Source organism: Phocoena sinus, chromosome 8 (genome assembly GCF_008692025.1).
Source record: "Phocoena sinus isolate mPhoSin1 chromosome 8, mPhoSin1.pri, whole genome shotgun sequence".
NCBI lineage: Eukaryota > Metazoa > Chordata > Mammalia > Artiodactyla > Phocoenidae > Phocoena > Phocoena sinus.
The window spans coordinates 94292677-94317608 of NC_045770.1; the positions used below are offsets into that span (position 1 = coordinate 94292677).

Consider the following 24932-nt stretch of genomic DNA (forward strand, 5'->3'; position numbering starts at 1 on the left):
CCATCAGCAGATCTTGTAGACTTGCCTGGTAGTTCTCCAGATTGATCAGTGTCTACAAATCCCATCCCTTCTCTCCTTTTGTGTAGGAAAGCTGAACAGTTAGTGGCTACCCCTGTCAACTCTACTTATCTACTTTGCACTTAACAAGTCTCATTTCCTTACTGCAAATGCGCTTGTGCACGCGCGCACACACACACACACACACACACACACACGCCTACTCCTAGGTGAGAACATTTTTATTATCAGTCTTCTCCTTCCTCATCCTGTTTCTAGTGATCTCTGGACTTCGGGGAACTGCATAATAGCTTCTTTTCACAAAATGCTTGGGGACCTCTTTATAATACATTAGCTAAGCATTATGGTCCCCTGATGAAATGTACTAAATAAAAAAATGTTTTCAGATACGGCTAAGAATGCATATAATCTATCCTTACAAAGAAAATCCTCCACAACTGTTACCATGCCTGATGTACACCTGCTTGTAATACTAGCATGGGAAGCTGTCTGTGACGTAGTATGATATGCACATTGCATGATAGGATGCACATATTTTTACTTCTTTGTATATTTCATCCATTCAACAAAAACTTTTTTTAAATGCGTTAATTCTATAGCATATTGTAATTTCCTGCAGCTATTTGCATTCTATTCCCTTGATTAGAATTTTTTTTCTGCCTAGTGAACTCTTACTTATTCTTTCAGAACTTAACTGAACCGTAATCTGTGAAGCTCTACCTGTTTCCCCGGTCGTAACTAGTCCCTCTCCTAAGCGTTGGTGCCCTCTGTCCTTACTCCTATTGTCCCAGTCATAGCATTGTCATGTAATGATTTATTTATATAAATATCTGTTCTCCTGCTCAGTCGTGAGCCCCCGTCACCCAACCCTGATTCAAGTAACTAACATGTCTTCTACTGAATGGAAGAATGCCTGTTTATTACTTCGCATTGTTCCAGGCCATGAGTTGATAATGCATAGAGCATTTTGAGAGCTGTTTTATTTCCTGTGTCTGATAAAGTAACATCAAATGTATTTTGTGATTCCAGTTCTTTAATTCTTGTCCATATGCTTATTGAGATTTTTTTTAAAAACTTTATCGAGGGATAGTTTATATACTCTAAAATTCATCCATTTTAAGTGTACAGTTGAATGGTTTTTAGTAAATTTACACAATCTTGCAATCATCATGGCACTCTAATTTTAGAACAATTCTTTTACCCTAAGAAGCTCCCAATTGAGGCACTTTAAAAAATTGCTGGAACCGTCCAGAAATTTCTGTGTGGTGAGTTGAATTGGAGGACCTCAAAATGTGTCACTGTTTTTGGCTCTAAACTGTGTTGGGCACAACATACTTAAGGGAGGCCTACATACTTAGTGGTGCTGTGTCCTGAAAAAAGAGTGCACACTGGCAATAAGGGACTTAATTTCCTTTCAGGGGCTTACTCCGTGGTGCACTCTGTGCTAGGTCCGTTATGTTCATCACCTTATATGAAATTCAGAATATAATAAGCTGTGATGTAGATGCCTTCTTCATTTAATACATAAAGACTGCAGAGGAGGGTAAGAAACAAACTCGAGGTCACATGGCTAGGAAGTGGAAGGGCTAGGATTAGTTCTTTGGCCTGACTACATACCACATTGCCTTAAACATTCAGCAGCTATTGCTACATGTGGAGTGATTCCTATACTCCTATAAAAACATAAATCTTAGGAAACATGTAAGCCGATTTGAAGAGTTGTTATTTAATCTGAAAAGAGAAGAGCTGACTGTGTTGAAAGGATAAACTTTGAACTCAGCTTTTTCTTTGACTTGGTTCCATACAGTTTGGGGGGTTTCTTTCTTTTTCTTTTTTTTTTTTCTGGCTGTGTTGGGTCTTCGGTGCTGTGCGCAGGCTTTCTCTAGTTGCAGTGCACAGGCTTCTTGTTGCAGAGCACGGGCTCTAGGTACACGGACTTCAGTAGTTGTGGCGCACAGGTTTAGTTGCTCCGTGGCTTGCGGGATCTTCCTGGACCAGGGCTTGAACCTGTGTCCCCTGAATTGGCAGGTGGATTCTTAACCACTGTGCCACCAGGGAAGCCCAGTTGCATACCGTTTGGTCTGAGGGTGAGTGGGCACATTCTGACTTGAGTCAAGCAGACCTAGAAGAGCGAAGAAATAGGGTCGTGTTTTAACAAACTATAAAATATTGAAGCCATTTGGGCTGTCAGCAGAATTTCTGATTGAGTTTGCTTTGGGGATTGTTTCTCTTTTAAGTCATAAAATGTTAACACTGGTTGGTCTTTAACAACTCACAAGGTCAGTTATGTCAGTTAGAATATTGGTTTGGCTGCTGTAGCAGAGGTTTAGTAATGGCTTAAATAAAATAGAAATTTATTTCTCTGTTAGATAAAAGGCTAGGTGGGTAAGCAATGTTTGGCATAAGAGCTCCACAATCATTAGAGATCCTGCCTCTTTTTATCTCACAGCTCTGCCACCATTAGCACATGGCTTTCACCTTGGGGTCTAGGATGGCTGCTTTAGCTCCTTCCATCACATCTACTTTCTAGCCATCAAGAGGAGGAACAGGCACAGAGGAGGACATGTATTTTTTTCCTTCTTTAAGGGCCTGACCAAGAAATTGCATGTATTACTTGTCATCTTATCAGATAGAACGTAGTTATAGGGCCACATGCCCTGTGAGAGAGAATGCAGAAAATACAGTTTTTATGGCCGGCATATCCAACTGAAAATTCAGTCGTTATATTAAGGAAAGAATGAATGTTGAGAGACACTTGGCATTCTTTGCCCCATCCTTCTATGAAGATGAGTTTAATATGAGAAGCATAGAGGGACTTCCCTGGCGGTCCAGTGCTTAAGACTTTGCGCTTCCACTGCAGGGGGCACGGGTTCCATCCCTGGTTGGGGACCTAAGATCCCGCATGCAGTGCGGCGCAGGCAAAAACAAACAAAAGAAACCCAAAAAACGCAAGTGCAGACTTATATGTAAGCGCATACTTATATGTATATGTAGGAGGGAGATAGGGGACACTTCAGGCCAAACTCTTTCTTAGGGTCTCTCCTTTTTTAATCTGGAAGATTTGACCAAATCTAGATACTTCTGTTGAAATGATTCCCCTAGGCTTTGAAGACACCACTTTGTCTGTTTAGAAGTTGGTGGTGTGTTAGTCTACCTTTTATGACGCAGTGTCAGTTTGAATTCGTGTTCTTCCTGGAGAAGTGTACGCAATGGCCCCAAGGTTGATATCTGGGTTGGGAGTACTCCAGAGCAGATTCTACGTTGGTCAAGTCTGGATGCATTTCCTTTCTTCAAAATATTTCTAGGAAAAAAATCCGCTGCTCGTCAGAGTGCTGTTTTAATTAAGACATTATTCAAGATAGAAAGCTTAAAATTCCTATGGTTGGCATGCATGCAAACTTTTCTGTAACAAAACAGCATTTGTTTCTTAGAGAACTGATGATATTCTGGAGTCCAGAGTTCATACTCCAACCTCAGTACTTAACTATGACGTGGCCTTGACTAAGCCAGTGGATGTCTTAACTTTTCTTAGTTAATAATATCTTAAAACAGAGTTTAGAAGTACTTTCTCTCGTCATAGTATATGTATATAGTCAACAACTATGAAGTCCTTTAAGAATGTGGGTGTCCATGGAATTTTCTGGCAGTCCAGTGGTTAAGACTCCATGCTTCCACTGCAGGGGGTGTGGGTTCTATCCCTAGTCTGGGAACTAAGATCCTGCATGCCTTGCAGTGCGGCCAAAAATAAAAATAAAAAAATCAAAATGCTGGTGTCCTTGTTTTCATTGTTGGTTATTTGAGATGACAGATAACTTCAACTTTCTTTAAGGATGCATTTTACTCACAGTTAGCTTGAGCAACAAGAGAAATAAATGTGAAGATAGACCTAATACCTGCCAACATGTCACTTTATGGCATTCTTCTAAAGGCATTTTTGATAGGAAAAGGTTATTTTATCTCTTGAGATTAAAAAGCTTGAGTAAGTTTGGTAGGCAGGATATTTCTTGTGATAACATATGTCCTTTTCTGAGAATGTATTTTGGGAGACATAGATTTCACCATAAAGCCTTAATTGTTTGAAGATCTGCATGTCACTGTTACATTTCAGGCAAGACTAATTTTAGCCAAGTTCACTGAAAATATTTACAGTATTATCTCCAGTAATTTCATCTGATTCCTTTTTAGCACGCTTGCCGCCGGCAAATTATACAGAGTATATCAAATAACTGCTGTCTGTAGAAGTGGCGAGTGGTTTCATGATTCCCTCCCTGTTTGTGTGGGTGAGTTCTCTTCACTCTCTCTGTAGCCTGCATCCTCACTGATGTTTTGTTTGTCTCTTTGCAGATGACGTGGTTGGTACTGCCTGGCATGGTAGAAAGGTGAGTCATAAGCTCACACACAAACACTAGAGCAACAGAGCTCATGGTTATTTATAGGGGAGAATCCTTACTTTGAAAAATTCATTAAAGTGACTAATGAGCCTCTCCTCCATGTCTTAGTGACAGAGTAATGTGCCAGGCGAGTCAAACGGTGGAGCATGAGTCATCTGGTGGTGGAGGCCTTTTCCACTCCATTCCCTTTTGATTTCCCTCTCCAGGGTTGTGTGGTTCCTTTACATCAGGATTAAAAAGTCTGCTTGAGTCACCATCACTAACTCAATTGCCTGCTGTTCTGAGGGGGCGATGGAGTTGCTAGGATATTCCCGGGAATACCTTCCTAAAGCTTTATGCTCTCAGAGCCCAAATCAGTGGACTTTCATGCAGCGAGACCCCATCCATCCTCTGGTGTTTTCTGTTCTTACTGGGAGAGTGGATGTATGAGGGACTTGGGCATGTTAGAAAGTGATTATAAGATGTCAGCCCCCACCCTTGCCCTTGGAGGAAGAGGCTGTGTCCTCTAGCCCCAGCTGTGTTCCAGTTTGAGTGGGGTTCCACTAGGATATGCTAGATGTCTTCATTTGTATTGAGAAATGTGTTGCTAAGTCCTTACATTTGAAATAGTGTGAAGTGTCAGATGGTAATTAAGCTCTGTTCCTCCCTTAGAGAAGCCTGAGTGATGGCTAAGCTTTCCAAGAAAACCTGTTGCAAAGAGCTGGGCTTGCTTGGTCATTTGCTAAATTTAGGGCTTCACAGTCATCCTTCCTCTGCAAAATAGCTTTGAGTTTGGAAGAGATCCAAAGGAGTCACAGCTTTGCAAAGGGGAGACCCAGGGACCCTACTTCTGTGAAGAAACCTCCATGACCAGCTTTAGGCAGGGTTTACAGCTCATGTTTATTGCTTCCATGTTATGTGCCAGGTGTTGGATGAAAACTTGATATATGTTTGCTCATTTAACTCCGATAGCCTCCCACCATCCTACAAATGAGGACACTGAAGTTAGGAATCCATTTTGTTTTGCAGCTACTTTGTAGCAAGGCTCTTTCTTTGTAATGCATTTTACATGTGGTTTTGTATGTTTTAATTGCTTTATTTTAGTAAAATTCCCCTTTAAAACCTTTAAACTACTTATTGATGGCTACAGTGGGAGTATGCCCCTGAGTGTGTCAGGTATGGAAGTGATGGTGGTCAAACCAGACCAGAATCCTAGAAGATTACAGAGAATTAGGGCAGACAGCATAGAACTCAAGAGGGATGAAGTTTGGGTCATCAACTTAATTCTAGTTTGGATATCTGCAAGTGACACAGTATTAACTCAGGTTAGTACATGCCATCCATTAAAGAAGAAATTTATATACCACAGAGGTACTGTAAAAGGAATTTTTAAGTGTGTTGGTAAAAATCATATCAAAAGAGATACTGGTTATGACCAGGAAAAATTAGATTCAAAGAGTCAGAGAATTTCAGTACTTTAAAATTAATTGAGACCAACCCCCCCCTCATTTGACATAAAAAGTGAGATCCAAAGAAACTGAGTGTCATGAGGCTACATAATTAGTTAGTAAATGATACAGACACAAGGTGTTCACACCTCTCTCTGTAGACCTAGCAGCCACGATCACAGTTGTAGCTGGAGCCTTAGATAAAGACAAAGAATGCAAAGGAAAGGATCCATCTGTTTCAACAGGCATTCACTGAGTAAAGTTTATCACAGAAGATGAATTGGATCCTTGCCTTTAAGAAATCAAATTGATTTTACACCGGGGTTGCAAAATGATCTGGTGGAAAGCCATCGTAGGCTAGGTATTGAAACTGATGTCACAGGGGTGATTGTGGCACCTGCTAAGAACTAGTCAGAAATGTTAAGTGGGTTTTATGAATCGGTACTTTTGGATAGGAGAAGGAACAGCTATGTCTGCTTGAGTTAAAGGAGTTACTCGTTATATTAGTCAAGGCAGGCTAACTGCTATAACAGACCACCCCAGAATCTCAGTGGCTTAACACTCTAAAGGTTGATTTTCCCCTCACATCGCAGTCTGGTGTGGATCAGCGATCGGGGCTCTGCTCTACCCAGTCATCCAGGGATCTCAGGTTCCTTCCATCTGGGGCGAAGGTGGTCCACTCTTCTCTTGGGCCTTGTGGTTCTCTGCAGAAACATCTGCATCCAGCCAGCAGATGAGGGAAGAGAGAGGAAGGATGATTTTATGGGTGGTTTCATGGGCCAGGCCTAAAAGTGGTGTCCCTCACTTCTGCCCTCATCCCATTGTCTAGAACTCAGTCACAGGCTACAGCTAACTGCAAGGAGGCCAGAAATGTCATTAGCTGTGTGCCCAAGAAGAAAGAAAGACTCTGAGTTCACAGATCACCTGAAAGCATTCTTACTTACATATTACAAGTGATTTGTTTATAGCCTGCCCTTTACACCATCCCCAAATGGCATAACTATGGTTGGTTACCATACGTAGGTTTCATATCTCCATTGAGGAACAGCAGGGTTCTTTGTTGTTGTGGGTTTTTTCCCCTTTCACTGATTCTACTTCTGATGTATGCGATTTTCCAAACTCTCTAGAACTATAGGCTAGGGCCAGCTGACTATCACTAAACAAGTCTCTATAATCAAACTAAGGTATTATTATCATACAAGTAAAAAGTACATAATTACATTATAGAGGAAACTTACTCTTTCCACTTCCCTGGAATTATAAACATTTTGTACAGCTGGAGCCAGGAGGTGGTTGCCATAACAACCATGGAAAAGCTAAAAATAGCCCCTTTCATACTGTATTGCTTAAGGTGGAATTATGACATGTTATGGTGTTTTAGGGCAGGCAGTTCTCTTTCATGTGGGAAATGTTTGCAAACTTTCTTCCACAAAGCAATATTTGTATAATGTGTTTGGATCGCTGGTTCTAATTATATATCTGACCTCCGTGATCCAGGATTCTTTTCTGACATGGAACCCTGTTTTGATATGTTTCTCAGTCTTTTTGAGAATCTGTTAGAGAACTGTCTGTACCAATGTCTGTGTTATGTTTAAGCTTAAAAAAAAAAAAGTAATGACCCTCCAAGAGCACACTTATATGCTCCCTGATAAGAAGCGAAAATATGAAGAATTGGGATGTAGTCTTTTGTACAATCTCCCTTGTCTGCAGTCACACTCTGTATCAAGTAAGCAGTCCACATTAGGACCGACCCTGCGTTCCATTGCTTCACAGCAGCATTTACACCTCGCCGTCTTCCCCCCCTCACCTGCGGTGTGGAGCAGTGATGAGAGGGTCCCAAGGAAGGCAGAAATCAGTGACTTATTTCATGGAAGACCTGTCATTTCCTCTATGACAATAGTATTTTTGTAAGAGCTGTGCACAAGGATACTACAACAGTCTGATAGAATAGTGGGGCATGTAAGGAAGAAAAGAGGCTTGGGAATTTTTTTTATCCAAGTGATCATTAAGGAGAGTTTTCTAATTGGGGATTTCACAGGACAGAGGAAAGTCTAGAAAGCATAGCTATAGGAGGCTATAAATATAAGGTACTGAATTTTATAGGGTTTTGTGTGTTTAATGTCTCGCTTGTGGGAGGGCTAGTCATTGAAGAGAATAATTTTGGATGAAAAGGTGCTTCCTTATCTGCAGTGGTTTCTGCTTTGTTTTCTGCAGTATTTTAATTCTAGTAGATCCTCAGTAACTTACACCACTGAGACACCATCGTGTGGCTGTTAGCAAGTAAGCAACCTGATGAATTAAGAATGTTGTATCACAGAAAGTATTGCTTGACTTGTTTATTTGGATATTTGTCATAGCAAACTAGAAATGTGCTGAAACACGCGCCTCATGAGTCTTCATTACGGAACTTCAGCAGATATTCTCAGTGTACCTTCCAGTCTTAGAGTTGTTCCCCAAGTCCCCAGAAAATGAGAGATTAACCAGGGTTTGGTTTTATGTTTGTTTCTGTGTGCAATTACGCGCAGCCCATTTTGTCCTTCTGCTTCATATAACAGAGTTGTCATGAGTCTGGCTGTGCCATGGAAACTGGTTTGACGTCACTAATTCTGCTTAGATGGGGGATTAGCGCTAGACAAAGTAGTTGATTTTAAAGGCGAGTCCTTTGTGCCTCGTGGTCCCAAATGTTCATCTCCATCTCTATGTAAAGAATAGATACTGTATACAGTACAGGGATTGAGACAGCTCTACAAGTGTGTTATTTGTGATTCAGACAAAACCAAGTCGAATATCATTATCCTTGGAGAGAGGGAGAGAGACTTTTATGCTGTTCTGTGTGTGGGGGGGAAGGTTTTTGGGAGACAAACCTTCTTCGTAGCACAGTGTTTTTGTGAAAGGGGTGTTTTCTCTACTGTTATTTTGGTGCAGTGATAAATGCTATCCTTTTAGTGTTTACTTAGATCTAGTGCATTCTCGCTTTATACTTTGTTGGTGTTGGATTTGCTTTCATGCATTTTAGAGTGCAAATGTGGTGTTTTGAATAAAGTACCTTCCAATTCTGACTTTTCACTAACTCAAACTAACTCTACCCCCTAGAAATTTTAAATTAGGGTAGAATATTTAAGAAACAAAAATCTCACTTGCCTCAAGGAGTAAACAAAGCACATGCTTGCATAATTGTAGCATATTTGACTATTGGTCTGTATCGATTTTGCAACCAGGAACAAGGTTTTTATTATCTTTAAATAAATTTTCCTGTATTGAAACCATTGCTTTGGTGAGTGAAGTTTTAGGAATCAATTTTGGTGAGGTCAAGATTTAATTTTTAAAATGTTTTTGATAACATTTAAACTTTAATTTTGGAAGACTTTTCAATTGTATTTCATTTGTGTGGAAGGAAATAAAGAATGTAAGATTTTTGTTCAAGGGCACATGCAGCCACCTCAGCCAATTTGAGTATCATCCAGCCCATAATCCCGCTGATAAAACCAGCAGTGTGATAGGTTACAGTGAAAAACAGCATCTTCTACAACTCCTTCAAATTGGCTTTTCTTCACTTGCTGTGAATGAGTGAGGACATAGCAATTCCTGGTTACTTGAGAAAACATTAAAATAAAGCAATACCTAAACCTACAAGGATGCTTGGGGCTCAGGATGGGGTGCAACTTGTCAGGATTTGGGGTTACTTCTCAGAAGGCATATTGTATTGCAGAAGATACAATAGCTTTCTTAGCTTCTACTTGATTGGGATCTGCCCTTAGCTTAAAGGTGACACATTCCAGTATATCATAAATATATTTCACTTTCTCTTTCTCTTTTTTAATAGATTTATTGAGATATATTTCACATATCATAAAATCTACTTATTTAAAGCATATAATTTGATGGTTTCTAGTATATTCACAGAGTGTATCATCACCATGATCTAATTTGAGAACATTTTTAACACCCTATAAAAGATAAAGATATTTTACGGGACTTCCCTGGTGGCGCAGTGGTTAAGAATCTGCCTGTCAATGCAGGGGACATGGGTTCGAGCCCTGGTCCGGGAAGATCCCACATGCCTCGGAGCAACTAAGCCCATGTGCCACAACTACTGAGCCTGTGCTCTAGAGCCTGCGAGTCACAACTACTGAGCCCACGTGCCACAACTACTGAAGCCCGTGGGCCTAGAGCCCGTGCTCTGCAACAAGAGAAGCCACCACAATGAGAAGCCCATGCACCACAACGAAGAGTAGCCCCCGGTCACCACAATTAGAGAAAGCCCATGCACAGCAAGGAAGACCCAACACAGCCAAAATAAATAAATTTAAAAAAAAGATATTTTAAATATCATAAATTAATAGTGTATTAAAAGTCTCAGTAACCAAGGTGGTTTTAACCCATTTCAATCAAAGAAATGTCTCACAAATATAGATAAAATGAAATTACTAGATACTCATTGCTAATTCACCAGTTTTTACCTTAGAGTAATTGGGTTCTAACTCCTGATAGGCATTCTTACTCTCTTAAAATTTAAAAAGAAAAGCCTTTTCTGTCTGTGTGAGAGAGGCAAGCAAAAACTACAAGAATGGTATAATTAATACATTGACTAAATATTTCCAACTTTCTTCAAAACCGTAATATAACAATTTAAAATTTGAGATTTGATTTCTATGTCCAGCGTGTTAATGGATTTCGCCACTTAGGAAAGTGTATATAACTATTACTAATAAGAACTTCAGTTCAAAAACAGAAACAAAAAACAACAGCTCGTTTTCAGTGACTCATTAAGCGGAGGGTCCAGACTTCATTTGATGGTTGAAGTGGCATCTCGCCTAGAGGCTGGCAGATGGACTGGGTGACCTTTGGGAATTATTTCTTTTCAGATTTCTGTCTAAAATAACTTAGATGCCATTTAGTCATGTTTCTTTTATTATTTTGTATAAGAGGAGTCTGTATCGTCCTTTTTTAAAAATACTTAAAAATTAGGCCTTAGGAAGTAAATTCAGACCAAGAATAATGAGAAACTAAATTGAAGGAAAGGAGCCTCATCTAGAGGGCAGGACGCAGGTGGGGCAGATTGCAGTAGCTGAATAAGGGGACCAACCCCCTGAGAAGAATGGATTTGAGGGGGGAAAGCTGGCTGTTAATTCTGTCTAAAATTCCTAAAACCCTAACGTCACACTTTACGCAAGCCATATACGACTGCTGACAACTTGTATGTTTTTACAGCATTGCTTTCCTCAAACTGATTTTCATTTATTTGTAGAATGAGTAACTCCTGGTAACTTTCTGACTTTGAACTTTCATTAGTCGCTAAAAGTTACAGTAGAAATTGAGCTTTGCCTCTTGGCAAAAGAATACGGTTTGATGAACTATAGAGTCGCATGATTTTAGAGTCAGCTCTACGTTTAGTGCCTGCGAGCAGGACATAACCATTCATTCGTGTAATACCTGTTACCTGCTCAGGACCGGGCAGAGTATTCTGAGGAAAAGTGTAAGATAAGGGCTCTGCGGTCTAGAAGCGTATGGTTTTTTTGAGGGAGAAGAATGTTTATACTCATAGAATGATTAAGTATGACAGCAGGATAGTATGTGGTGATATGCCAAATTAAAGGCATACAAGGAGTACGAGAGTGTATTTTAAGAGTAAGAATTCTTGGTGCTATGGCCAGAGAAGACCTCAGAGAATAGAAATCAGCTGGAGGAGACTGACGATCTAATCTGGTCATGCCCCTGATTACTAAGACTGAGAAATGAGCTAATTGCAAAGAAGAGCTATTTTTATTTGATTGAGTTATGCCTCTTTCACTGACCAAGCATGTCACGTGCTGATGAAAGGCAAGGAGAGATGTGTGTTAGAAAAACAGCCAGGATATTCTGTTTCAAATAATTAGATATCTAGATCTGTAATTTATAAACAATTGTATATATGATTTCATTCTGTTTACTTGCATCTTCCTTTTTAGATCTAAAGGGGCAATTCTGAACATCTCCTCTGCCAGTGGCATGTACCCAGTTCCACTGTTGACCTTGTACTCTGCAACTAAGGTGAACAATTTTTTAGTAAATTGTGTCAGAATAAGAATAACGAATACTTTTCAGTCTGAGAAATGGGCATGGAACTTTCTTGAAGTTCTAGCCTTAGCAGTTTTCAAATGGACGGAGAAGAAAAGGAAAATAACCAAAACTAGTTTCAGAGGAGCCAGAGCTGGAGATACACTAACTGGTATCAACTTTACAAATGAGGCACCAAGATCTCAGATCTGCAGATGCTTTTTTTCTCCCTGTAGTTTACTGGTTTTAAAATTGGTATTTGTACTTCCCAACAAGGAGCTGGTCTGGGCCAGTTAGCTCAGCTGATCAGAACATAACATAAATGAGTCTAAGAATGGGGATTTGATTCATGAATGACTCAGCATACAGCTTAAGTGCCATGTCCACAGAGCTTAGAAGGATCGCAGCTAGTCAGCACATAGATACATAGTATGCACAAGATAGATGGGGGAGTGTGAGTTTTTGCCACATTCTTCAAAGTTCACAGATATTTATTGCCACTTCTGAAGTGAGACAAGAATTTTCCAGACCTCTCTGTAAGATGCCATAATTTTATACCACATCACCATTCACCTCTTCACGTTACTACTAGGACAGTAATTTAGAATGCATTTTGTACTGCCTGCAGGTCAACAGCATCATTTTCAAATATGTTGTTGAAGCATAGGATACATCTCTGAAATAAAAATGACCATTGGGATGCTGAAATTAAACAAGCTTTTAGGGGAAAATGAACAAAATAAAATGCACAATAAGAACTTGCAATATGACAGGAAAGGAAAAGAGCAAAACGCCTGCCCTCTTTTTCACTTTGTCCCCTGGAAAAACTTAAAGTGACTACACACTGTATTTTGAAAAAGCCTGGCTCCGCCCCCCCCCAACCCCCAGCCCTGCAATCTGCTTGCTTTCTATAGATCTGAAACATGCAGTAGGCATGTTTAAAATGAACACCATGTTTCTTGAAGCGACTGGTGAACTTCAGCTTCTTCTTGCCTGTTGTGTTCCACGGACACAAGACTGTCACAAATTAGGACCCTAGTAGAGTCATCATTGATACTTTGCATTTCAAGCCTGAGGTTGAGTCCACCTTTGTAAAAAATGGCACATTATATTTTACAAATAGATTTAAAGTTGTTCTATTGGAAGAAAGTGGGCTGTCACGTTCACCTCTACACTTCTTGGATCTTGCCATCCCAAAGGACCAAGAGGACGCTTGCTCTTTTCTTCTCTTTACTGACAACAAAATCCCCATAGAACAGACTTGAGCAGAATTCATACTGTGTTTCTGTTTGAATGGCAAGTGGGGAGGAGGAATGCATCCTTTGTTATATAATAAGACGTTCCTTCTCGGAAAGTCATTTTCTGAAAAAAGAAAAGATAAGAGCCTTTTCCAGTTAAATCAGAATTTGATCTGGATATTATATTTGGTAAGAGAACACTTAATCTAGTGGCAGATAAAGAAAACTTGAGGTTTTGAAGGGTTTTTTTTTTAAGGTCTCTTCTGCATTTGAAATGAAAAGAATGATTAGAAACTATAGTGTTAAATGGTTAGTTGATTATTTTTGTTTCCATGGCTACAGATCAGGCAGATTGATGTAATATGTGTGTTTGTGTTCTCACTCCCACCCCCTCCCAGGCTTTTGTAGATTTCTTCTCTAGATGCCTCCATGAAGAATATAAGAGCAAGGGCATCTTTGTGCAGGTGAGTGGAGTTTGTTTTAGTTAAGTATCCCTGTTTTTGTGTGGTTTCCACAGCAACTGTTGCTGTCTTGGCAACGAAAGAAAATCACATTCCTAAGTAAGTGAATGTGACGTTAGCGCACCATTAAAGACATGGTTTCTTTTCCTTTATGCACTTAAGTCTAGATTTTAAACAATTTACTAGAATTTTTAAGTGGTAATACCTAAAGTAGAACTATGCAGCATAAACAGTTGGTGCATAATAATTGTAAGTTCTTATGATCTTATTTTGAGAGAATTAGACTGTCAGTATCTCTCAGCTGCCAGGTATGCAAGGAGTGCCATGACTATTCCAAAGCCTCTGTATAATAATCACAAGAGAGGAGAGAGCTGAATAAAACTGAGTTTCACTAGCACGAGGGTGACTGCATACAACAGGATGATATAGGTGTGGTAGTGATCTTTTACTTTTTTTTAGTTGTGGTAAAATATACATCACCGAAAACACCATTTAAATCACTTTTAAGTATGCAGTTCAGTGGCATTAAGTACATTGACATTGTTGTGCACCCATTACTACCTTACATCTCCAGGACTTTTTTCATCCTCCAAAACTGAAACTCTGTATTCATTAAACAATGACTTTCCATTTCCCCTCCCCCCAGCCCCTGACAACCACATTCTACTTTCTGTCTCTGAATTTGACCACACTAGGTACTTCATGTGAGTGGAATCCTACAGTATTTGTCTTTTTGTGACTGGCTTATTTCACTTAGCATAATGTCTTCAAGCTTCATGCATGTTACAGGATGTGTCAGAATTTCCTTCATAATTCCGTTGCGTGTATATACCACATTGTGTTTATGCATTCATCTGTCGATGGACATTTGGGAGGCTTTTTGAGACCCTGCTTTCAGTTCTTTTGGATATGTACCCAGAAATGGAATTGCTGGATCATATGATAATTCTTTTTGTCTGTTTTGAAGAATCGCCTTACTGTTTTCCATAGTAGCTGCCCTATTTTACGTTCCTACCAGCAATGCGTAAGGGTTCCAATTTCTTCACATCCTCAGCAATTTTCCTCAGCAAAAATCCTCGTTATTTTCTTTTTGTTTGTGTTTTATAGTAGCCATCTTTATGAGTGTGAAGTGGTATCACATTGTGGTTTTGATTTGGATTTGCATATCCTCAGTGATTAGTGAGGTTGAGCATCTTTTCAAGTGTTTACTGGCCATTTGGCTATCTTCTTTGGAGAAATGTCTATTGAAGTTCTTTGCCCATTTTTCATTGGGTTGCTTGCTTTTTATTTTTGAATTGTAGGAGTTCTTGATATAGTCTAGATATTAACCCTTTATTAGGTATATGATTTGCAAATATTTTCTCCCTCTCCGTGGGTTACCTTTTCACTCTATGGATAGTGTCCTTTGATGCTCAAAAGTTTTAAATTTTGATGTAGTCCAATTTATCTATCTTTTGTTTTTGTTGCCTGTGCTTTTGGTGTCATGTCCCAGAAATCATTGCCAAATCAAATGCCATGAGGCTTTTCCCCTGTTTTTAAAAAAATTTTATTGAAGTATAGTTGATTGTCCCCCCATGTTTTCTTTCAAGAGTTTTATAGTTTTAGCTCTTACATTTAGGCCTTTGATCCATTTTGACTTAATTTTTATAGAGACCTTTGATTTTATTATGTAGCTAACAGATACAATGCTGTGAAACTACAGTACAAAATACAAGAGGAAGCAAATGTAGAGATTTTTATGGGTGTCAGTCTCCAATCAGCTGTTGCTCAACACAAAGAAATAATGGTTCACAGTATTTCCATGATTAGGCACATTTTTAACGATGTCTTGGGAGAGGTTGCAGTTCTTACCCCTTTCCTGCTGCTGTCCACGACCGGCCCCCACCTCTTCACACATCCAGTGTTCATTATGGCTTTTAATCCTGTGAGCCTAGTATTTTCCTTTTTGCACCCTGAAGCCTCAAATGATCAATCATCATAATAATAGGTAATATTTGAGGGGATACTTTTCAGGAACAATGCTGAGCACTTCATATGTATCCATGTGTTTCACTGCATCTCATAATGATCTTATAAGATGGTGTTGATCATCATCATCTTTAAATTTATGCAAGTTGGGGTTCAGAGAGGTTAAGCCACTTGCTCATGTTGAACTGGACTCAAGTCCAGGTCTGTTTGGCACCAAAGCCTTTGTTCTTAACCACTGGGCTACTTGCTCCAGGCCTTCAGGACAGCACTGAAGACTCATTGGATCCCTCTGCTTAGGCAGCCACGAACCAGAAGGTGTTGGGCTGTTGTTTAGTTCCACTTCCTCCCTTATATCTTTAGGGTAAATGTTTCCTCGTCTTCCAGGGTCCGTTTAGAGCCTGCTTCCCCTCAATCCTTACCTGAGGTCTCCCCCAAGGGATCCTTCGATGTCATAGCCCTTTGGTGTCATTCCGATTTGCAGCTCCACATAAATATAGGGTACCCTGGGGAGGACAGGGTTTTCGAGAATCTTGAATTTTATACGGAGCTACCACACGCTCCCTTTTCCCGCTTCCTTGACACCAGTCACTTTAATGCTAATAGTTTGAACCTGCTACGTAGCATGTATTACATTTTGGTAACAGGAAATCAGTAAAGCACTCGGGAGGTCAGGCATCGTGTGCCACACAATGTGGTGCCATTTTCTCATTCTGATGAATCTATTATATTCACACTATTAACTTAACCATTTTTAAACACTACTGAGAGCAAGCAGGAATCTTAAAGGTCCATTGGTGGGTGACCCAGAGTCAGTGTGACCAGAAGCTGCAAGTGTTTCAGTGACAAAGGGAGTCTTAGGCCTTGTGAGTATAGATGATCAATTTCTCAAATTCTGTGAACAGACAAGACCGTTTGGTCTCGCACTTTCAGGTCTGGTTTCCCTCAAAGCTCTTTTCTGCATGTGGTCTGCCTATTGATCTGCTGTGACTAACAGCTACTACAAAAGCACATTAGCATTTGTTTCCTGAAATATTTTACTTTGACAAATTTTTATTTTTTCCTAATAATGAATTAACAAATGATGTAATTTCATTGATCATTCTCTTCCTTCATAGGAATTCATTCATGGTTTAAACTTAGAATGAATTTGGTGAAAAAACAAAAACTGAAATGTTTGTGAGGAAAAATACAGTTGTTATTTCTGTGTGAACACATCAAACTCTGAAGTAGAAGAGAATCTCATATTAATTCTGACCAAAGGGATTAAAGAAAAAAAATCTGGTCTAAATGAAGCTCAGTTAAAAAATTACTGGTTTCTCTGGTGGTATGTTGTGTCTGCACGTTTTTTTGGACTAGGAGTATTTATCAGCTAGTTTTCCCTTCCACTCCATCCCACATACTGTTTCCTGGGTGATCTTATTAAAAACAAGTCAGGGGCTTCCCTGGTGGCGCAGTGGTTGAGAGTCCGCCTGCCGATGCAGGGGACGCGGGTTCGTGCCCCGGTCTGGGAGGATCCCACGTGCCGCGGAGCGGCTGGCCCCGTGAGCCGTGGCCGCTGAGCCTGCGCGTCCGGAGCCTGTCCTCCGCAACGGGAGAGGCCACAACAGTGAGAGGCCCGCGTAACGCATAAAAAAAAAAAAAAAAAACAAGTCAGATGACGTTGCTTTCCTTCAGTGTCCTCCAGTGGCCACCCGTCATGTTGAGGATTGAATTCAGACCCCACGAGGCCATTGCCTCTTGCCATTCCATCACGCCACCCTGCGTTCCGAGCAGAGCGGACACTGTAGTGTCCAGTGCATGCTCTGCCCTCTGCGGTACCCCTGACTGGCTCCTCTGCTGGCACGCCTTTGCCCCCACTCCTCTGCAAGTCTCCACTCCACATCTCCTCCCTGTCCCATTCGCACCAGAGCCTGCAGCCCCTGCCCGTCTTTCAGGGCTTCAGCCTCATTTCACCTGCCCTGGGAAACCTTATCTTGGCCGCTGGGCACTTGTGGTTACACCTTCCCTTCTGCTCCCTTATTCCTTATTATATACCTCTGCCTGATACTCTCTGGCCCAGGACTTCCCCCACTCTAGTGTATTCTTGAGAACAGACTTTTTATCATGTTTGTCTCTGTGTTGCTAATGGCACGTGTAATGCGGGGCACACCAGAAACCTGCCATTTGCTGGCATCACAGAGGACCCTGGCTACGAATGGCCATGCTTGGTGGTACACAGTCCTCTGTTTTTAAGGCCTTTTGAGCTTCTTCTGTGGCTCCCATATGCCTCTGGTCTTGAATTTTCAAACTCTCTATCTAGAGGGTTTCCAAGCTAATGCTATGATGCCAAAATTCAGTTTCTTCTAATCTTTGGAAGGCAAGTGCTCTTTTTAGGTCTACCTCCATGTGAAGATACAACAGATTGCTCTTGGGAGAGGAAGAGGGTATGGTTTTCAAATCCCAGCTCGTTTTATATTAATTCCTTGTTAATATTTTTTTCTTTGCTTTTTTTCTCTCCCCATCTTTCCCTCAACTTCTTTCCTGTAATTTTGTAAGAGCATTTAAAATTTTCTTCATGAATTCAGATTTGCTAATATATAAGCATTTCCTGGAAACACAAATAAATAGTAGTAACAACATGTGATATAAACGTCCTAGAGGTGAATTTTGACTCTGTTGATGTTTGAATAGAGGATAAGAAGTACATTCTTGTAAATCTCATGGAAGGTATGCTCTGTTGGTGAGAATGATCTGTTCTCATTCTTACCCTGTAACTAAAACCCAATCAAAATTATGCCTCTTTCAAAGGGCCAAATCCAAAGAGCTCTGACTGGCTAGTTGGTGGGCCCCAGTACCGGGCTCTGTCTCTTAATACTAAGCAAGTAAGAAATAGCTGAAACTAAGATGACATCCTAAAACTATACTGCTTGAACTCTTATTCTGTAAAACTTTCACAGGCCGCCTTGTTTTTTTTTAAACTTTTTATTTGGAAATAATTTCAAATCTATAGAAAGCTTGTAAAAATAAGAATAGTAGAAAGTACACCCCAATACTCTTTACGCAGATTCACTTATTGTTAACATTTTACTCCATTTGTTTTATCATTGGGAAGTGAGTTGCATATATCATGTTTCTTTACCTCCAAATCCTTTGGTGTGTATTTCCAAAGAATAAGGATATCCTTATAAATAATCACAATATAGTTACCAACTTTAGAATTAACATTGATGTAGTATTTTCATCTAACCTACCATCTGTATTCTAATTTCTGACCTCAGAGTATTCTTTTTTTTTTTTTTTGGCCACACTGCACGGGTTGTGGGATCTCAGTTCCCTGACCAGGGATTGAACCCGGGCCACAGCAGTGAAAACCCAGAATCCTAACCACTAGCCCACCAGGGAACTCCCCCCTCATAGTATTCTTTATAGCATTTTTTACCCTCCTGTAAAGAATTCAGTCTAGGACCAGGTATTATATAGTTCTCCTGTCTCTTTAGTTTCCTTTAATCTGGAATACATCCATAGCCTTTCTTTGTCTTTTATGACATTAACATTTTTGAAGAGGACAGTACTCCTCTGCTCTTTTTTTTTTTTGCGGTACGCGGGCCCCTCACTGCTGTGGTCTCTCCCGTTGCGGAGCACAGGCTCCGGACGCACAGGCCCAGTGGCCATGGCTCACGGGCCCAGCTGCTCCGCGGCACGTGGGATCCTCCCAGACCGGGGCACGAACCCGTGTCCCCTGCATCGGCAGGCGGACTCTCAACCACTGCGCCACCAGGGAAGCCCTCCTCTGCTATTTTTAATCACACATTTCTCACTTGGGGTTTCTCTGATGCTTCCTCATGGTTAGATTCAGGTTATGCTTCCCTGGCCAAAATGACATATGTGACATTGTGTCCTTCTCAGGGCATCACATCCAGAGACACATGATATCCATCTGCCCCTTATTGCTGATGTTGATTTCGACCCTTCAGTCAAGGGGTTACCCAGTTTCTCTGCTGTAGCATTACTGTTTTTTTCCCTTGCACTAATAAGCAGTCTGTGGGGAGACACTTTGAAAACCATGCAGATGTCCTGCCCCCTCTCACAGTTTCCCCTAGATTTAGCATCCAGCAATGAATGACTCTTCACAAACCAGCCTTATGAAGAGCTTTTTGATGGTAAAGAATTCATGAAGCCCTGGATATTTACCCATTTCAGAGTAAGAAGTCTTAGCTCCCTCAGTCCAGGCTGTGGTTGTATTTAGACCACATTGATTACTGGTGTGCTTAGAGGCGGTGAGGAAAGGATGCTGAGCCTAGAGTCAGCAGACCAAGGTTTCAGTTCTGGTATCACCTCTCAGTGGTCTAACCCGCAGAAAGCTGCTTCATTACCTTGAGACTCAGCTTCCCCCTCTAGCACGTGGAGACACATGATAATGCATGTATAAATAAACACATTGGAAACTCTGAAACGTAAGCACGAAGTAAGGAAAGAAACTTGCATTTATTGACTATCTACAGTATGCCCCTTGTCTTCACCTATTTTGTTATCTCATTTAAGATAGGTGTTAACCTAGTCCCATTTTACAGACAGAAAGCCAAGAATCAATAGGAATCATGTAACTTGCCTAAGGTCAGTGAGTGCCTGCCACTGGCCAGCTCTTCAGCCAGGCAGGGAGGAAGCAAGTGAGTAAGACACGGTTCTGACCTCAAGGCACCCGCAGAGAGAGCCAGATATTTAAACACATTACAACGACAAGGGATAGTGAGTCCAAAACCAGAGGTGTATATTTTGTTCCATGTTTCTTCAGTCAAGAAATACTGAGCGGGAACTACTAGGGAGGTGGGGATGCAATAACAAAAAGACAGACGAAGTCCCTGCTGTGGCAGAGTTTATATTTAGTGGGAAGGAGACAGACAATAGCAAGCAAACGAACACGTGAATGTGATTATTTTACACAGTGATCCGCTCTGTGAAGGACCTAAAGGAGGCTGCTGTGTTGGGTAATGTGGGGAGGTATGGGGAATTTAACCATCTGGATTGACCGTGAGGGTTTGAATAACGCCATGATCTGTGCTCTTTCTGCCGTGCCCTCCTGCTTCTCCCCGGGGTGTTACTCTGCACCATAGTTTCTTCCTTGGAGCTGCGAAGCCAGGTCTCTGGAAATGCTGTCAACAAGGAGATCATTTGCTAACTGAAACCATCGCATGAGGTTTAGTTTGCCTGACCTTTTACCAGAGGAAAGGTGAGGACACAGGTGGAGACCCCCCCCACCCCCACCCAGACCCAGAGAAGGCGGGTGTAGGTTTCAGCCGGTCTGGCCTGAAAACGAAGGGGGCTTCTCACTCTTAGCACAAAGATTACAAAAGAATATTTACCATAATGGAGAAATTCTTTGGGCCCCATTCTCTTAAAGTCCTATCTTCCAGTGCTTTGTTGCTTTTTGGTGATGAGAGTTGGTGGTTTTGCTAATTCGGTTAAAAATGTAGTTTTTAGTCAGAATAAATTTAGAAAACAAATCGGACAAATTGAGATGAGGGAGCAAACAAAATTCCAGTTTATTTTGTTAATGAAAGAAGATATTCCTCGTTTGTATTTTGTTAAAACATTTTATCGCTTAGAGTAATCATACAGATCTACTGGGCTTCAAAGAGCTAGAAAGCTAAACACAGAAAAATTCACATCGGGACTGAAAACATAAGTCCTCATCCATCTTTCTTGTTAATTGCCAAGGACAATAAAAGAAGGTAATGGCGTGTGTCTTTCGTGCAAATGGAGTCTAAATACAGAGAACTATAAAGCAACAGAAAGATTCTCACAGGAAATATTCATATCTAGTCAACTGCACCAACTTTGAGAAATGGCTGAAGAATAGTAAAATTAGTCCTGTTGGGATCATTGGACCCAGACCACTTCCAACTAGGTGAATCCTCATTTTTGTCAGTGATAATGGCTTTTTTCCTTGGCCTTTTACAGCAGTGTTATACCACAGGAACTAAAAACCTAAGATGTCCTTTAGTCCTTCAGACCACATTAAATCTGTATCCAGAAAGGACTCAGATATCCAGCTGGTTACCACAGTCATTTTCTATAGAAAATGGTGTTCTTACCCCTCTTACAGGATATAAAAACTCAGCCAAGTTTTTTCTTTCTAAATTCATTCTGAAAATTATAAATATTAGAAAACTTAGAAAAGAATTCTAATACATACCAGAGTTTAAATCTCACACTCTTTAACTGACAATTTTCTTTTCAATCCTCATAGTAATAGAATAGGGAAGATGCTATATCCCCCAAGGAAGAAAATAAAGCTCGGTAGTTTGCTCACGATCTCGTGACTAGTAAGTGGTCAAGTGGAATCTGAATCCAAGTCTGTGATTTCAAAGCCGAAGTTTTCTCCCCCCACCCCCCGTATCCAGCTTATTCTGCCTCTTACACCGCAAATTCAGTCCGTCAGGGAATCTCACCGACTTTAGTTGACCCTTTAAACACATCCACTGTCTGACCACTTCTCATGACTGCCACCGTGATCTCTTGCCCTGGACCTTTTGCAGCATCTTCCTATGTGGCCTCCCTACTCCCACCCCTGCTTATAGCCCTCCCCCCCACCCCAGTCTGTGGTCTCTTTAAAGCATAATCCAGGTCATCTTACTCCTCTGCTGAAAATTCTCCTGTGGCTTTTCATCTCTTTCAGAGTAAAACCAAGAGTTCTTGTGACCCACCGTGTTCTGACTGCAGATGTTCCACATTAGCGTGTGCCCCCCCCCACACACCCCACTATTTCTCTGGCCTCCTTGCAGTCCTCAAACCCTCTGAGCACGCTCACACCTCAGGCCCTTTGCACTTGCTCTTCTTTCAGTCTAAGGCTCTTTATCCAGGTATCTTTTTGGCTTGCTCTCTCCCTTCATTGAGATCTTTGCTTATATGTGACCACATCACATACATGTCACCGTTATCCCAGAGGCCTTTCTCATCACCTGCAGGAACAGCCTCCATCACCTCTACCCTTTACTCAGGTTTATTTTTCTTCTTCCTTTTTATCATCACCTGCCAATATTGTAGACATTCTTTTAACCATTTGTTTGTAGGCTGTGTGCACCAGCCCCCCTCTCCCCCCACTAAAATGTAAGCTCAGTAAGATCAGGGACTTTGTCCTTGTCCATAACTGTATTCCGAGTGCCTAAAACAGTGTTCTAGTAGGCTCTCAGGAAAGACTTGTTAAATACATGATGTTTTGTGAGCTAACACTGTTTTCCCTTTTGTCCTTTGAATGTTAACATACGAATTCCACATATTTGGAGGCAGGTCATTTGTAAGATTACCTGCCAGCCAGTGTTGATCAAGGATTTTTTTTGTGTAGAGCACAACATTTTAACTCCTTCATTTTGGGCTTAGGTGCCAAGGTTTATACCTAATGTTACTGTGGGGCCTTTGCTCATTGCCATGTTATCAGGGATCTCTGTTCCATCAGAATAATTCCTTTTTCCTAACATTTTCTAGTAAGGCCAAGGGTTTCTACCAATGAGATAATCAAGGGCCCTTTTGTGGAAGTGCTCATCTTGTGGTCTGCAAGTGAAATAATACAAACTCCAAAACTAGGCTCTATGCGCACACAGTTATTCAGATCCTGAAATGGAGGATGAATATACAGACTGAAGGAGAAAAGATTCCCCGAAATGCTTCATAGGAGCCTCAGCCTCTGCCTTAAGAATATGTGCTGACTTCACTGGTGAACTTAGTGCTCATAAAAGGCAGATTATACCCCGTCTTGAGAATTCCATGTTGTGTAAATAGACTGGAGCCTGGCGTTCTCTGGACCCATGTTTCCCAAAGCATGGGTGTGAGTTGTGCTGGTCATTTTTAAATTTGAGAAGGCATATTTAGTACACAGATGACAACATGAAAGATGTGCTACTACATGAAGTTAGAAGGTTCAGTGTTTGATTCTTGAATATCTGCCATGCAGCCCTGGGCATCCATCTTTCTCTTGTTCTGTGACATTAAGTTGTAATAACCTTCTTGTTCCTGAATCGAGGCCCCCTAAACTGTTCCCTAAAGACCAGATACCTCAGCAAGCTACTCAGTGGGTGAGAAAAAAAGATACCAAGTTTGTTTCCAGGGATCTTTTCAATAGGCTGAGCAAGGACAAAAAAGCTTTGCTTTATGGGCTGGTTAATTATTTTCAGTTTGGGATTCTAAGTGCAAAGAACAGGGCACTTGCCTGCATGGGCAGCTGTCAAGGTTCACGCTGTTTCCGAGCTGGCAATATTTATAATGGCAAATTGTTGAGCATAAGAAACTTTTAAAAATTTGTTCTGCCCAAAATACTCCCTACGAAGGTATGGGTATCTTCTTGACCTGTTCACTGTAATGTTTCCCTGTGTAGACCGGAAAAGTGGATTAATTATCATTTATTGGGTTTTTGTTTAACTGTTTAAGGATGTACCTAGATGACATTTTGACATATAAGATAAAGATATTTCTTTAAAAAAAAAAGATATTTCTTTACTTTTACGTAACTTGAAATTCTCCTTTTAAAATTCTGAGTAACTAAGACCTGTAAGTTTGCCTTTGTTTAGATAGATAACCTTGCTTAAGCTCTAGAATATCTAAAACTGTGGTTTAAACTCTCATGCTACATTGTCAGCTTCCTCCTGTCATTAATTTTCTGGGCAGCAGCAGTAGAAAGGGACCCCAGTACTATATTCAGTGCTGTCCATAATGAAGTGTTCTGTTGCTAATTCATTCAGTAGATCTTAGCACTCCTACTACATGCTAGGCAATGGCAGTGGCTAAGCATTGGCAATGTAATGGTGAATAGGACTGTGTCGTCACAGAGCTTATGCTCTAGAAATCGATACTGTCGGTGATTGGATTTCGTTTTTTGTACTTAAGTTTAGCCTTCCTTCTGCCACTGCTTCACACATTTCCACTGTTTGAACCGTGCTGGCTGAACTACTGCAGTTCCATGAGAACATCCTGCTCTGTCTCCTTTTCTTTGCCCCTGCTGTTCCCATTACAAAATGTTCTTCCCTTATGTGTTACCTGGCAAATTCCTCCACATTATTAAGACTTAGCTCAAAAGTTATTTCATCTCTGAATCCTTTCCATCCTCTGCTAGGCCATGTTAGCTGCTTTGATTTTAAACCATTGTAGAAATAAATACCCTTTCCAGAATAGAATGTACATGCGTCTGTTGTCCCCACCTCAAGAGCCAGGACCTTCTCTAGACTAGCTGGATGGTTTAGCCGAATGATGAGTTTGTTAACTTGTGGCACCATCAAGTGGTTCAGCCAAGCAGTGCGACTTCATTCTTCTGCAAAATCAGAACAGTCTGATTTATGCCACATAGAAAAGGAGGGGGGATTAGAATACCTAATTATATAATTGGAAGGTATAATGAGTGGACCACCTTTATGTTGAGAAGCTCAA

General features: G+C 40.8%; 1 protein-coding gene across 1 annotated transcript in view; it reads left to right on the forward strand.

Annotated features, from left to right (window-relative positions):
* The window catches only part of HSD17B12 (hydroxysteroid 17-beta dehydrogenase 12), a 163248-nt gene that overhangs the window by 134499 nt on the left and 3817 nt on the right, over positions 1–24932 (forward strand). The window contains exons 7-9 of the mRNA XM_032640295.1: positions 4363–4397; positions 11785–11866; positions 13509–13574. Coding sequence (XP_032496186.1) covers positions 4363–4397; positions 11785–11866; positions 13509–13574 — 183 coding nt within the window. The remainder of the gene's footprint in view (positions 1–4362; positions 4398–11784; positions 11867–13508; positions 13575–24932) is intronic.